The sequence below is a fragment of the Chaetodon trifascialis genome, chromosome 3 (assembly GCF_039877785.1).
Source record: "Chaetodon trifascialis isolate fChaTrf1 chromosome 3, fChaTrf1.hap1, whole genome shotgun sequence".
Taxonomy (NCBI): Eukaryota; Metazoa; Chordata; class Actinopteri; order Chaetodontiformes; family Chaetodontidae; genus Chaetodon; species Chaetodon trifascialis.
Window position 1 is genome coordinate 9802071 of NC_092058.1, and position 15677 is coordinate 9817747.

At 45.3% G+C, this 15677-nt stretch overlaps 1 protein-coding gene across 2 annotated transcripts in view; it reads right to left on the minus strand.

The window, feature by feature from the left end:
• Nucleotides 1–2365: 2365 nt before the first annotated feature.
• The window catches only part of cbfa2t2 (CBFA2/RUNX1 partner transcriptional co-repressor 2), a 36881-nt gene continuing 23569 nt past the window's right edge, over nucleotides 2366–15677 (minus strand). For both annotated transcript variants that reach the window (XM_070958742.1, XM_070958743.1), the window contains exons 2-11: nucleotides 12598–12756; nucleotides 12099–12340; nucleotides 11879–11968; nucleotides 9680–9864; nucleotides 9341–9594; nucleotides 7418–7503; nucleotides 6859–7051; nucleotides 5224–5292; nucleotides 4824–5014; nucleotides 2366–4294 (exon numbers count right to left, since the gene is read on the minus strand). In XM_070958742.1, the coding sequence (XP_070814843.1) occupies nucleotides 3932–4294; nucleotides 4824–5014; nucleotides 5224–5292; nucleotides 6859–7051; nucleotides 7418–7503; nucleotides 9341–9594; nucleotides 9680–9864; nucleotides 11879–11968; nucleotides 12099–12340; nucleotides 12598–12756 (1832 nt within the window). In that variant the 3' untranslated portion in view covers nucleotides 2366–3931. The remainder of the gene's footprint in view (nucleotides 4295–4823; nucleotides 5015–5223; nucleotides 5293–6858; nucleotides 7052–7417; nucleotides 7504–9340; nucleotides 9595–9679; nucleotides 9865–11878; nucleotides 11969–12098; nucleotides 12341–12597; nucleotides 12757–15677) is intronic.

Below are 15677 nucleotides of genomic sequence, written 5' to 3' on the forward strand. Positions count from 1 at the left end.
TATTGTAGGCTGGTGCTTTAAAAACTTATGAGACACAACTGAACACAGCGCTGCTTACAAAGACAAACAACACTAGATTTCTTATATGTCGTCTAAGTCCAAGTAGATTTACTCAAGCGCTGTACAAATTTGACATCATTGTACTTCACTTGGGAACTTCCATTTTATACTCTATGTATAATCCATCATTTAGAGGGAAATACTGTGTTTTCCATCCACTGCATTAATTTAACAGCTGCATTTGCAAGTTAATACAGATTAAAACACATGTTAGGTTTATTAAATTGGATCCATTATTATAAATGAAACTACCCAGCAGTATATAAAGCAGCTATAGTAATAACAAAACTATGCACCACTATACTGTGCTGTATAACTGTAAAACACTCACCAGGGCCATTTTTCTGCTTTAGTAGTACTTTTAACACATATTTTCAGTGACTACCTTTAGCGCAGTATTTTTTTCACAGCGTGGTATTTCTACTTTTACTTAAGTAATGCATCTAAATACTTACTACCTACCTATCAATAAAGTACATTTTTTTAATATTAAGTATTTCAGTACTGGTACTTCAGTATTTTCATTTCTCAGTGTGACTGCTGACAGCTCTAGTTGCTGTACATAAATATTTTAGATGCATGATGAGCTCCTGAAATATCATATATTTCTATAGATTAAGCTACCAAACAGTTTTTAATATTGGACCAGCGACGACACAAGGTTAAACATCACATATCTGAAAGGGGCAGTGACTCACAGTGAGTACTTTCACTTTTGAAATTCAAATGTATTTTACTGCTCATACTAATACTATTAGCAGTAATACAAAGAATTGAATTTGAGCACCTACTGCTTTCATCACAGACCTCTGCAAAAGGACACCCACTCATTGGTTGTTCTGCCTTTGCAGGTAAAGCGATGGCTCTCCACTTCTTAAAATATAGTTTATGCTGCCATCTCGTGGTTACACGTGACATTACACCTTTCTACTGCCTGTAGGCTGTTTGAGTTAATATTTTGCTTCGTTGATGTAAAACACAATGATGACCAAAGCAGCTGTTGAAGACAATTAATCCCCGACAACCACCACTTCTTTTAATATAGACATGACATGAATATCAATTAACTGCCATGGTGGAAAACATTATACATTATACATGGCAGAATTCCCACCCACTTCAGAATAATTCATCCTGGAGGAGAGCCTCCTCATTACTTCATACCTGGATTCAAAGCTGCCTCTTGCATATTTTATCAGGAGCCACTGAATGATTCAAAACACTAAGGAGACACAGAGGATGCAAAAATTAGAGACTTGTGAGGCGTTTGAGAGAAATCCTGACCTCACAGTTTGCTTGTTGAACAAGCAGTTGCTGCCATCAACTGGCTTACTGTAAGAATATTTCAAACATGTTTAATTAAGTTAGATAGATAAATAAGATGAACTATGTTATTCAGTGCTCTTTGAAGAACCTTTTGTGGTTCCATGTATGCTGGTTTGTGATGAAAATGACTTTACGATCAAAGTGATATTTGCTTTGTTCTGTAATCATGAAGTCCAGCAGACCTCTGGAGCCACGCTGGATACCAGCTACTCAAAACCAAATATCTGAAACGTTAAGCTCTCTGTTGAAAATAGCATAAAATGAAAGCAATGGTGTGTTTACATTGTATCATCATGAGGATACGAGAATATATTAGAAGAAGTAATATGACCCTAATGTATGCTGTGCTAACTAAGCCTTCTGTATAATTAGTTACATCCATCCATCCATTGTCTATACCCGACTATGCCTTTCGGGGTTGGAGGGGGGCTGGAGCCTATCCCAGCTGTCAGTGGGCGAGAGGTGGGGTACACCCTGAACCGGTCACCAGTCAATCACAGGGCAACACATACAGACAATCATTCAAGCTCACACTCACACCTATGGGCAATTTTAGAGTCACCAATCAACCTAATGAGCATGTTTTTGGTCTGTGGGAGAGAACCCACGCATGCACGGGAAGAACATGCAAACTTCACACAGAAAGGCCCCACCCAAACCGGGAATCGAACCGGCGACCTTCTTGCTGTGAGGCACGCGACACCGTGCCACCCCTAATTAATGACATTTAGTTTCTAAATGGAAATATAGCCTTTGTTATCAAGGCATCTGAGTTTCTGATTATACAGATTACTATACAGTATTTTTGATTTTTTAATTTTTTAATGCTGATCTGGTGCAGTCAGTTCTGAGATCTATTGACTGATTCAATGCCAGAAATGAGGATTATATTGGCAAACTGATGTTTAATTTCCTACTTAACACCATGATTGAGGATTATTCCATCAGCTTTCCTCACAAAGACAATCAGAGAAAAGAAGTAATTCTATTTCTTTATTTCATACTTCATGTCAAGATATCTTTTTTTCATATGAAGTTATGCCTCATAACAAAAGGATGTGTTTAAAGAACGAAGAAAATCGTGGCTCACAAAATAAAGGCATTCTCTCATAATATTCTTTACAAAGTCATCTTACAGCGAACGAAAACAAGAACAATGTCTCAGTTGTAACAGCAGAGCACGATAAATCAAAGGTCTTCACTAAACTTTTGACTTTAACCTAAGTGTGACGGAAGAAAAAAAAAAGAACAGAATGATCTATACATAGAAAAACAATTTAGCTCCTGAGATTCTCCGTGGGACAGAGCCGCCGCTCTAAACCTGCACCACAGCAGTGAAAGCACCAGACATTTTCACCCTTTTGATTATTTTAAATGATGTGACATAGATTTAATTTGCACCTCCTCGCTCTCCTTTTGGCGAAAACAGTTCTGGAAAAGCTGAATTCCGAACCACCCGTGTCCCCTGATGCTCATATTGCAATGGTGGAGGATCTGGAGCAACGTCTGACCCCGCCATACACAACTGGTGACGTGAACAAGTGCCAAAATGAAACTGCAACAAGAATGAAGTCTTAAATGCATCTTCCTGCGCTGACTTGGTCCAATCACCACCGCCCCTCTCTCTGCTGTTTGAACATGTGATGATCAGAAATGAAAAATAGTGACCAGACCTCTTAGTTAAGCTCATTATAAAAGTAGATACGATGTAGGGTTAGTGTACAATCATCTGTTCACAAGGACAGCTGCAGGCAATGACAACGGCTCTCTCTTTAGCGACTGAAAACTTTGGTGATGCAGAAACGGCTTGAGATACCTGAACACTTCACTTTAATATTGCTTTGACAAAAGTAACCGTATGCTGTACAATATTCACTGACGGCACGACCGCTTGACACACGCATTCACACATACGACAACCTGACAGGGAGTTGGCGAGCAAATATTTATGTATATGGGAGAGCTGCGGAGACGACTCCTATGTGGTCTACTGTCAGATTGTTCCTATAGGACGAAGACAGACGCTTTATGGCTGGTACTATTACACTGTTTACATTTTCCACCACCTCCCCATCTTTAAATTTATACACAACGAAGTGGGAATATTGGTTCATGGGGGATGAGTCTTTACACCTCACTGTTTTTTAATCTCCTCTGTCTTTTCTCATATGCCTTCCTCTCATAACTTCCTCCCCGCAGCCAGAGATAAACTCAGATCAATCGTCAGTTTTTTTCCGCCCCTCGCAGATCCAAGATTTGGGGTTTTTGGACGAGGACAAACGCGTTTCCATCTGTTAGGGAGATCTGTTCATCCAATAGATGCATTCGAGACGAGTCCTTCTGTTCCATGCCAAAGCCAAAGTCCCAGTTGACATATCACTCAAACAGTCATCCATAATCTGTCCTTTTTTGTCTGCCAAAGAGTATGATGAAAAATCTGTTATCCTAACTTAACCCACAATTAGTTCCCTCTTGCTGTTGATTCAGTTCTTCCCCGTTAAGGAAGAGGATAGGTGACACGTTCGCTGCTCGTGTCCTTCACCTCCTAGTGTCCGTTGGTCTCGGGTGCCGAGGCGGGGGTGGAAGGAGTGGAGGAGCGAGAAGCGACTGAAGCCTTCTCTGCACCAGGACTGGAGATGGAGGTCACGCTGTCGGGGGCCTTGACCCCGGCCAGGCCGACAGGAGACACCCCGGCTGCGGCTGCCGCCGCCGCCGCCACTGCTGCAGCCGCTGCGGCTGCCCTGCCGGCAGTGATGGCAGAAACGGGTTTGGGTTGAGCCTGAAGTCCCGGGCTGCAGATGAGGTGATGCCTCTCCCAGTCTTTATGCTGGCAGAAGGAGCCGCAGTAGCGGGCGGCGTTGCAGCCGCTGCACGTCTCGCTGGCTTTGCGGCCACAATTCCAGCAACACTGAGGAAGAAAGAAGACAACTGTAAGTTTTCACAGGAATGGAAGGTCAGGACAGAAGTGTCTCAGATGTCTTTTTTTTTTTTTTGAGTAACTCTCTGCCAAAAATAAAATGGAAACAAGCTGCGAGTACATCCAGGAGATATGGAGCAACGTATCGATTATATTGAGTTGTGTTTCTGGCCACCTGACAAATCTCCAATAGTCGCTTTCCGCTCAGCTCTCTTTTGCTGTCCACCAACACCGGAGGGAAAAATCTAGCTTTTGAGCTGCTAAATGCTCCACTGTCTCTTTGTCTCCCCTCTTTTTCTGTCTCCACTGTCTGTGCTGGACGAATAGGAAAGTCTTGCACTTTGACTTGAAAGACGCTGTAAAGCTCTGTAGATGTGAGTGGAACAGCAGGGTCCGGTCATGATTCTGCGTCGGTTCAACTCCCTGCCATTTAGATGTAGCTATCTGATCCTTTTAATCTAAAAAATATTGCTTATTAGCAGCTTTAAGGACGACTGTGAACGTCTAATTGTAAGCTCACCTCACTGGAATCCTCCTGTTCGTTGATGACCATGATGGCGTCCTCTTGAGCCTTCCTCTTCGCCTCAGCCAGAGTCTTCTCCATCTTAGCCCTCTCTGCAGCAATCATCTCAAAAGCCTTCTGTTCGGCCTCTGCTACCGCTTTCTGGACCTCATCCATGGCCTGGCGCTTCACCTCGTTCACCGCCTCTTCTATATAGAAGGGGAGACAAGTGTTTTAAGTTTAGCTCAGCTTGTTTTGCTTCAGTGAAAACAGACCACGGATCAGCACACAGTTGCATGTCGAGCGTGCTCCGTCTGCAAACGTTCATGAGTAAAATGCTTTCTGATCACATTTGTATGTAACTCAATATATCTGCATTCACACATCAATATGTGTAAAAAATTGATGGTGTTCTTACCAGCTTTCCTCCAGATCTCATCTGTAACGTATGCTGAGCCTGGCCGTGGAGCAAAGTCGCGCTGGGAGTCTGCGGGAAAGCAGAGACAGAAGGGATTAGCACCTGCCAAGGCTTACAAAGATATTAAGATGATTCATTGTTCAAATAATGGCTGACTCTGTGACTGGCCACTCAATCAAGGTAACAGGTGCTTACAAAGAAAGGCCACAGAGGCAGGCAGAGATATTATCTTTGTCGTCTAGTCTTTTATTCAGTCGTTGATGCAAACAAGTCCGCATATCTGGACCACACAACCAACGTAAATGTTGTTTATCAGAGTCTTGGACTGATCTGAGATCTGACAGCTTTTGAAAGGAATGTGTTTGGCTTGGAGGGAACTGCAGACCAACAAGCTGTGTCAACATTCTGTCTGTTCCCTCAAATCTCTCTCTCCTTGTGCATTTCAATTCATTTCTGTGTTGCTACTGGGCTCTGCCTCTCCAGCACCGCCACCTGGCTCATCTCCTCTTTCCCTATCTCTTATCTCCTCCATCTCACCACCGCTTTCTCTCCTTTCCCTCATTTACATCCTCTCTTCAACCAAGCCTGCACACGCCCGCCATTTCCACCCCCACTACAGCCTTCCTCAGCCCAAGCCCAGGCAGGCAGGCAGGCAGGCAGGCAGGCAGGCAGGCAGGCAGGCAGGCAGGCTTCCCGGCTGGGGGCCCAGATGGTGCTCTGGCGAGTCAGCCAGCTCTGGGTCTCTGAGCCTGCAGGACGGCAGGACGGCCCTTCTGTGGCCGATATGGCCGAGGCCAGTCCTGGCACCTGTCTGTGACTATGGACCAGCAGGGGGACTGCAAGGCTGGCACTCAGAGAGAACCGTGCCAGTACACAGAAGACGGGGAGACTAACTGTGGAGGATGTAACACACTGACATGTGACTTGGCTGCAATTCTGCAAATGACCACTAGACGGTGTGCAGAGCAAGAAACAGAAGACAGACTTTCCTGGTTGGTGTTCAGAACTTTTAGTATCATGCAGTACAACTCAGGATATTCAAATCATTACATCTCATTATTAAAAACACACTCAATATTCAGGTTTTGTAACAAACTTGAGACAACAAACCTGTACATCTAACCTCTATAATCCTGAATGAACTGCCAAAAGTTGCACTTTCCTGCCAATAAATATCATTTTTTCATAATCTGAGACTGATGCTCAGGTATGATGCTTATTACTATTTAACAAAAAGGACCAGCTCAAATTATGGAAAAAAAGCCGTCTCTTCTGCACTTAAATGTGTGTCATTGCCCCATTTCAAAGCAGTGTCCAGCATCTAAAACAGCATACAAATTCAATTCTAACCACTCTGACGCTCTTGTGTGGCAAACTTTGAGGAGCTGATGTCTCAAAATTTGGGCAAACAAAACCATCTGCATGGCTGGATAATACTACTGAGATTAATGAGGTTTTCTGTAATTTGGGTGAAGTTTAACAACTAACTGACTTCCATCGGTTTGGCTTCATCCCAGAGTCCATGAGGAAATCTTCTCTTGTGGAGAACAAGAGGCGCCAATCACAGAAACGGCAACAACATGGCTGGTTTCTGCGGCATACCGACATAATTGAATCGAAAATGGTGGTACCCACCCGACTCTGCAGAGTGGGGGCTGTGTGTCTTGGAGAAGGGAGCGGAGCCGGAGCCTCCTTTGCGTGGGTCCTCCTGCTCGCTCGAACGTCGTCTCCAGTAGTTGAGCTCCTCGCGATCTGACTCCTGGCATCGTCTGAGCACGCTCACCGACCTCCGTGTCTTTTCAACCATGTCCACAATGCAGTTCAACACCTTCGGGATGAAGAAGGACACAGAATTTTATTGACTGTATTTACTTTTAGTTATTTATGAAAGAAGCATATCCAAATATTCTCACTACCCATTACATGTAATATAATCTGAAGCCATTATGTGGGGAGGTTATTGCTTCTCAGTGATACTTTGACTGGATGTGGCACAATAATCTGTGTTACTAGTCAAAAATCATTTTAAAAAATGTCAATGTATAATCAATATGTGCTGTAGATGTATCATTGCTTTCATACTGTGAGAAGGAAAACCCCTCTTTAGAATAAGACCCCAGTAAAACAAATCACATTTTACATTCTTCCTATATCACAAGCTATGAGCAGGAGTTTTGCCTGTCTGCAGACTTACATGGTCCAGATGCCTCCATTCATCAGCCCACTCTCGGTCTGTCAGTCTGTGGTCCACCGGCTCCTCGCGGTAGCCCCCGTTAGTGCCTGATTAAAACACACAGAAGACAGACCACAGGCCGATGTGATTTACATTCTTCTTAATGTAAGAGAAGCCACAAGCGACAGTAAGTAAGTGAGTGAAAGGTGTGAGTATGTCTGTGTATGTGGCAAATCTGCGCTATGTTAAGAAAATAACAACAAAAAAAACGTAAAATTTTTTAATACAGTAGCTTCATTGTTTCACCACAATATCTCCTGCGATGCGCAGAAACTGGGAACAGATATTTCATCACACAGCAGAAGACACATGACTCAAAAACTCAAAGGCATCGCCCTCTTACATCCAGAATTAAGAGTGACAGCAATGAGGTAAAGTAAATGGGGAATAAGAAACAAAAGATGGACCGAGGGATTGCAAGGGAGAAAGGTGGGGTGGAAGAGAAGAGGAGAAGCCTGTGATGCAAAACAGACGTCCAGCACCCGGAGCCTGCACACATCTGGAAGTCAGCTGTCAACCACACACACACACATACAGGCACACACACACACACACACACTCCCCAAACTTCTCCCTTAGCACCTCCCATCCTGGAGCTCACAGCATTCCAGTAGGGAGACACTCAGGCTGAGTGGAGTGGCTCCACTTCTAAACACAACCAGCCGGTCTGACACTCACTGTGGACCATTACAACCATGAACATGCATGCACGCGCATGCGCACGCACGCACACACACACACACACACACACACACACACACACACACACACACACACACACACACACACACACACACTAATTTACCAAACTATCTGATTCCAATTCAATTATTACTCAACACTATGACTTAAGCAATATCTAATTGTATATTTAATAATGGCTTGCACACACATGTCTTGATACATGTCCACACACATGTGAGCGCACACACACACACACGCACACAAACACTACAAAGACTCTGCAAACCACAAACTCTTAAAATTGAGTAACAAACAGCCAACAAGAGGCCACATGCACACTAGGCCTGCTGACGAGAATAATGATTCCCTCATGCACACACACACACGCGCACACACACACACACACACACACACTCACTCACTAGCCTTCCCCTCGACCTCTTCTCTACTCCTGGTTCTCATCAGTGTTCATCAGTTCAAAGCCACGAGTGTGTGGACTGATGTGTTTATGTGTGTGTGTGTGTGTGTGTGTGTGTGTGTGTGTGTGTGTGTGTGTGTGTGTGTGTGTGTGTGAGTTAAGTGGCGGCAGGCGGGCGGGAGGCTGTCAGACAAGGGACTAAGGCCTCGTAAACACAGCACCTCGACCATGAACGTATCAAGGTGTGTTTCTGTACGCGTGTATGTGTGTATGTGTGTGTGTGTGTGTGTGTGTGTGTGTGCCTGTGAGCTACTGCTGTTTCCACTGTGTGCTGACAAGCCTCAAATGGAGGGCAGATATACACCAGAGTAGATCCAACCCTCCCTGCCTGGACAGTATAGCTCTGTTTATACACACATGTGGACTCCTGAGATATACAGGGACGGCTTCACAAACACACAGACCACCCGTTATCACTCAGATATGTGTGTCTGTGTGTGTGTGTGTCCGTTTTCAATGCGAGTGTGTTCATTTCTAAATGAGGCAGTCACTTGTATTCGCACGGCTGTGATGAACCAGGAGAAGGTTAAAGTGTTTGGTTTTTAAGTGATTTGCAGGAATGTTAAAGTGATTTGATCTCTGGTTTAGCCTGCAGCTATCATTTAATACTGCCACACTAGATAATGTCTGATGTCTGTTTTAATGAGCTGAGCTGTTCCACCTGCGCTGGCCATCATTAACCCAGCCACAACATAACTTATGTATAATTGTGCATCACGTACCAGGAAGTCTGGGCCTGTCTTTGAGCTCGCGGATCTCCAACATGCGCTGGCTGTGCTCGCGGTGCAGGATGTGTGGAGCTGCGATGTCATCCAGGGCGTAGTGCTGCAAGGGTGGAGGGGTCGGGTGAAGCTGGGTGCTTAGGGGCAGCGGGTGGGCAGGGCTGTGTCGGGGAGCGGGGCTGATGGTGCAAATTCGCTTGGCGGCGGGCTCCATGGCTACAGGTGGACGTTCGTGGAAGCCATTCTCTTTACCTCTGAAGAGGAGAGGGCAGTGGGTGGTTAAAAAATGAGCAGAGGGGTGAAGGCTTCCTCTCACATAAATTCTACTTTGATTCCAACCTGCTGGGGCTGTGTCTCTTGGTGCCGGCATCAGGGGGCTCCATCAGCAGCTCGGAGGAGTCCGGGGAGGAGGCCAAGGTGGTGCTTAGCAGGAGATGCTCATGCTGGGACAAGTACTGGGCTGGGGTCTGCTTGGCTGCCCGTGCACAGTGGAGCAGCTCCCTCTGCAGAAGAGGCAGGTTTGCCTGGCAAGAGAAAAAAAAAAAAGTTGGTGAAAAAAGAGATCACTGTTGTGCCAGGTTAAATGTCCGCCACTCGTATACTGAGTCACACATCAGTCATACTTCACATACTCAGAGGCAGATAGGGACCGACAGAAATAGAGAAGCAGCGCGCAGCTTGTCCAGCAAACAGACCAGAACTTGTTGAATACTGTAGCACAGCTAAGAGACACAGTGCAGTGGTGCCTCCCGGGGAAGACGCCTGGCTGGGAGTGAGGGGGTTTTGAGTAAGAGGCATTGACTCCTGGAGGTCTGGCTGTAAGGCTCGGTTTGGGTCTGGGTGTTGTTCTATGGCTGCCTCCACGGTGGCTGCGGCTTCCCTGGGCTCAAATGAAAATGGCTGAGTTTTCTGAGCTGTTGCTGAAGTGGGTTGCTAACAGCTTGCACATGGAGTGAGCACAAAATGTTGGTCACAGCATAGACATGCACGATGACACAAAGGCGTATTAACTGAGAAACATTCAAAACAAATGATACACAGACTCCACTGCTCCGTCATTCCTCACCTTCTCTTTTTTTTAATATTTATCTGTGACTGTCTCTGTCCTATCTTTCCATCTCGCTTTTGTTCCCTGCATTTCCCTAATTAGGAACAGACTCTGGTGTGTTTGCAATTACACCACTTCCTCACTCCCTCTTCTTGAGCAACCAGCTAAATAACCATACCGTTCTCATTTTGCGACTCTGACCTCCTCCGATCACGTAGCGCTTTCAACCATCAGCAGATTCTGTAAACCAAGACCCCTTTCTCATCTGCCCTCTCAGCATCTCTGTCACTTCACACAGATGCTGAAACCTCCTCTTTGAGCTCTACCCTGTAACACCCCTGTGCTCTCTTTTGCCCATCTCCCATGCTCCTCTGCCTCCCTTCTTTCCCTGGGGCCCCAGCTAGCAAACACATGTGCTGTGTGTCAGTTGAGCACAGGGCTCTCTGGGGTTCAGCGGGACGGATGCTAGATTGGCGGCGCCTTGGCAGCTGAATGCTCTTTTAACGGGACAGCGGCTCCATATGGCGCACTGAAGCCCATAAAAAGGAAAGGAACGCTTTATAGGCATGTTTCACACTTCCGAGTTCCCACTTTTCCCTCTCTCCTCCTCACCCACCTCTCTCTCTTTTCCACTTCCTCACCCCCTGACTTTGTCCCATCTGTCTATCCACCCCCCCCATCCCCTCTTTCTTAAGACAGACTACTCTCAGGGAGCTGGAATCAAGTTGTGAGGACCCCACCCCCTCGTAATAAATTAGTGGAAAGGGGGGAGAACAGAGGTTTCTTGTCTCAGTGCTCTCAGACACACAGATGGAGAGGCTCCAGAGGTGAGTAAGAGGTAAGTGTGGAAAAAAAAGTCGGTTTTGACTGCTTGAAGTTAAAGCGGTACAACTGACTGAAGATTTATGGGCTGCTTTACTTTGGGGAGCTCCTAAAAAGTATACTCTTGCAGACTTCCCGGGTTACAAAGGGGCTCATGAGGCTGTTTAACACTCACACTCACACACACACACACACACACACACACACACACACACACACACACTCATCTGTTGCTTGTCAAGTCAACACGCAAATCTTGATAGTTACTTTGAACCGCAGAGAAGCAGTTTATTCAATTAGAAAACCTACACAGATGCCTATTTATAGAACACAGCATTGTGTCCTGGAAGCACAATAACACAGTGTAATGAATCTATTGTCTTTCCATCATGACTCACAAGCTGTAATGCCATTGTACATAGGTTTTTCAGAAGCCAAGGACCCCCTCTTTGTCACTTGTTATTCCATGTTTAACAGTCTCAGCCGAGAGAAGTGAGGGTGATGCTTTTAAGGAGGATTCTGACGGGCCACGAGCGAAGCATAGCGTGTAAGGTTTAAATTTTAACTGAGAGGTGGGAGAAAAATACTGCTGTAAAGAAAAGAGGAAGTAATTCAACAGAATAATGCAAAGCAAATATAGGAAGACGGAGGAGGTTGGAGATGTTTACCTTGAGGAAAGGAATAACAAAGGGGCGTAAGGGGAAGTTTGTGGCCTCCTGAAGGCGTGAATGGAACTCCTCAATGGTAACTGTGGAATTCTAGGAGACGGGGAAAGTAAAGATCGAGAAATTAATCATCAGTGATTAAAGTAAAATGTGTATCTGAGAAGATGCAATGCCAGATAAATCTTCTAAAAGAAAAGACGTCTCCTGATAATGAAGAGCTTACCACGAGGGCCAGAACAAGGCTCCTGACGCTGTCTCCAATCTCAGGGGAGATGTCGTTGCCGAACTGCTGCAGCGTGGTCAGGAAACGTTTCAGTTTGCTCAGCTGGCGAGCCCCGCAGGTGGCCGGCAGCTGCTGGTTTGCCAGCGATGAGGAAGAGGAAGAGGACGGTCCGTTGCTGTAACGCTGCGGTGGAGATGGCACTGCGTTCAGGGTTGGTGGGGAATGATGATTCCCATTGGTCACTGGGGAGGAAAGGCGACATGAAGCGTGGAGAAATTAAGACAAGCCCTCCTTAGAGGTGACATACACTTTCAACACACTTGAGTGATCAAGGACACCATTTGCACATGCAAATGCATTAAAATATCCTTGTGAAGTCTGAGTATGAACTACAAATTTTTGCAAATTTAGCATATTATCGTATGAACTTTGTGGAAGAAGCGACTGGAGAAGTAACATCAGAGGCTCGCTGGGGACAGAATTCAAGAATGAGCCTTACATGCTGTGGTGGAAAAGGAGGCCGGGCGAGGGCCGCTGGGGTTGACAGAAGGCAGGGGTGGCATAGTGGAGCTGACGCTGCTGCTGGGGGCTGATCTGGAATGAGTCTTAGCATCCACAGGAGAACCGGGCATGGCAGGGCTCTTCTTCTCTCTACTGTCTGCAGAGAGAGAGGAAAGAGAGGTCAGCTGTGGGCACAGCGAGGAGTGAAAATGAAAACCAGTGGTGTGTGTCATTTCTCCAGCAATAGGTTTGATTTTCACACTGTAGCATGGTCTATTACATAAAGAGCACAAACAAATGTACAAAATAAAATAAAAGATTAGCATTTTACTGAAAACCACAAAAAGAAATGAAGCAATTTAACTCACTGAAGTGTCACTGAAATAAACAAACCAATAAGAAGACCACTTTCACTTAGTTTAAATCAATGCAGAAGCTTGAGGACTATAGGCACAAAAGAAAACAAAAATCCCCCCCCCCACTCACTTCACATCATACAACACATACTGCCAGGGCACCAACCACCCCCTCACCCTGCCCCATCAAAGAGCCAGATGTCTAAAGTTTGGCCCCTCACTCCCAACCATTCAGATCAATAACAGAAGAAATGCTGAAGAAGTCTATTGTTTGGGAGAAGAATGCCCTCTCATTGAGCTCCCAGGCAAATGGAAGGGGAGAAAAAAAATGAGAGAAAGGGACGAGGTTATTTCACGCTTTACTAACAAGATCGGCAAAGCTTTTGAATGTTAAACGCCACCTCTCAATATGCTATTGCCGCTGAATGAGACCACCAGATAAGGGCTATGGAGAAAGTGAAATGGGGGTGTGGTGGTGGAGAGATGTGGGATCAGAAGCTCTCTTTGTCTCGTGGAGATCCATGAAGGCAGGGTCCCGTCTCCATTTAGAGTGGATCAGACTTTTCTAACTGCTTCAAGAATGAACGATTAATAGACAAGTACGGTCGCGCAGGTCATGGGTCAGCAGAGAGCAGCTTTTTAAATGTGGATTCATGGTTTTAGGGCTTTGGCTTCAATGGCATCCTTTATGTCTTTTTCACAGCTATGAACTCTGCACGGCCTTGAGCCACAGGAGTCCCAGTTTATAAAAGTTTAAGTTAGGTTTAAGCTGTTACTGGGTAACTCGGGGGAAGTCAAAAGGAAGAATTACACCTACTGAATCGATAAAAAGCAGTTTGGATTTCGAAAATATGTGAAAACGCAGAAATCAACGCATCAAGAATTCAGAGAATAGTGAAATTATACGTGAATATACAAACATGCACACATGAAAGAAACTTGAACTCTCACTTTGACAACATCTCTCAGCCCTGTTTGCCTTCCCTTGAGTCAATCTATCCGCACACTTACTCAATCTTCCCAATGCAACTCATCTGTCATGTCTGCAGCTCATTATGCAGCGTCGACTGTTCTTCCTTCTGTTCTGCAGTCCACGTTAGCCACTCTTTTCCTCTGCCTCTTTCCCCCTCATTCTTTCTCAGCCCTGTGGCCTGCCTGCCATCACTCCACCTGTTCACCAACACAGGGGGCAGGAAGGAGGGATCTATGCAGACATTTGGACTGTCATACCCACCATACACGCAGTCTGCCAGTGCACCGCAGGAAGCAGCCTGCAGCACACGCACACACCGGTTCCAAAGCTACGCACACTCCAGCCGTATGGCCAGGAAATTAGACTGACATCTCAATAACAGAATCAACGGGGCATATGGCCTCGGTGTCAACACTGTAACCATGTAAACAACTTTATGAGCATTCAGCAGTGTTGCAAATGTATTCATTAATACTTTGTTGACACATCATCAACAGTTCTCCGCTGGCAGTGAACAGCATTTCTGTGTCCAAATTGACTCTCATCATTATAAAGCGTCTTGTAGGCCTATTGTGTCTGACTGACAGGCCTACACGAGCTTCCAGAATACAAACACGCACAACAGATACAAACACAATGTAAATATGTCTTAATGTGCATGCCGAGAAATTAGGTTGCAGCTGTGTTCATGCAATCTTAAGATGCGGCGCGGTGTGTCGTTAGCCGTGCCAGAGGTAATGGCCAAAGCGGGAGACATCAGGTGTGTGTGCATGTAGAGCTGACAGCCCACAGAGAATTGCCTCTGCTTGTCAATTAGACAGCGTACATAGCTGGATGACTTCATCTGGCTTGCGAGCACCTGAGTCCACCATATATAGTCACAGGACTGTCAGGGGAGGCAGCTGTCGCAGCAGCCACAAAACACACACACACAGAGTGTGTACAAAGTGGTCTAATGTTAACTCAGGTGAATATTGGCTTAGAGGAGGATGTTTGTCTGGTCTAAATGCCACCTGTCATCAATGCACTAATGGAACAAAGGCAAGGTACATACTCAACACACAACAACAGTACTGCATGCAAACACCCAGACGCATTGACAACACTTTGAAGTAAATTAGGATGTGAGCGGATCAGTGCATACTGAGTGTAAAACTGGGAAGCAGACACTCTTAAAACACATTTTTGGCTGATATAATGACAAATAATTATACATTCTCCTCATACCGTTCTGTGCTGCTGTTCTATCTCTTGTCTCCTCTCATGTCAAACAGGTGATACACAAATAAAGTTTTATAATCTCATAAGTTACTCGAGCTCACTCGCGCTTTCTACAACAGTTGTCATCGCAGGGATGGAAAGGTAATGTGCATCTGTGGTGATGGCTGTTGTTGCTAGCCAGGTGTTCCTTGTTTGTTCAGCTTCAGGTGATGCTCGTCTGCATTAAAACATTCAATCAGCTTTAATTGCCTCTGCCTCTGCAGGTGATGATTCAGAACGTTGCTCAGAGAAAAACAGAGGGGGGATAAAGAGAGAGAGAGAAACAGAACGGGGCTAGTCTCACTGAGCCACTGCTGTGACTGAAAGCAATCCATTAAATGCTAAAATCGGAAACGACAAGACAAATAAAGTGCAGAAAACATTCATTTACCTCTGTGCGTAACGTGAGGATGGATAACCTACTCTGAGTCTGTACAAATAAATTACCCTCAATGTGATATATAAATAAATGTGCTTAGTGTTAGGGGT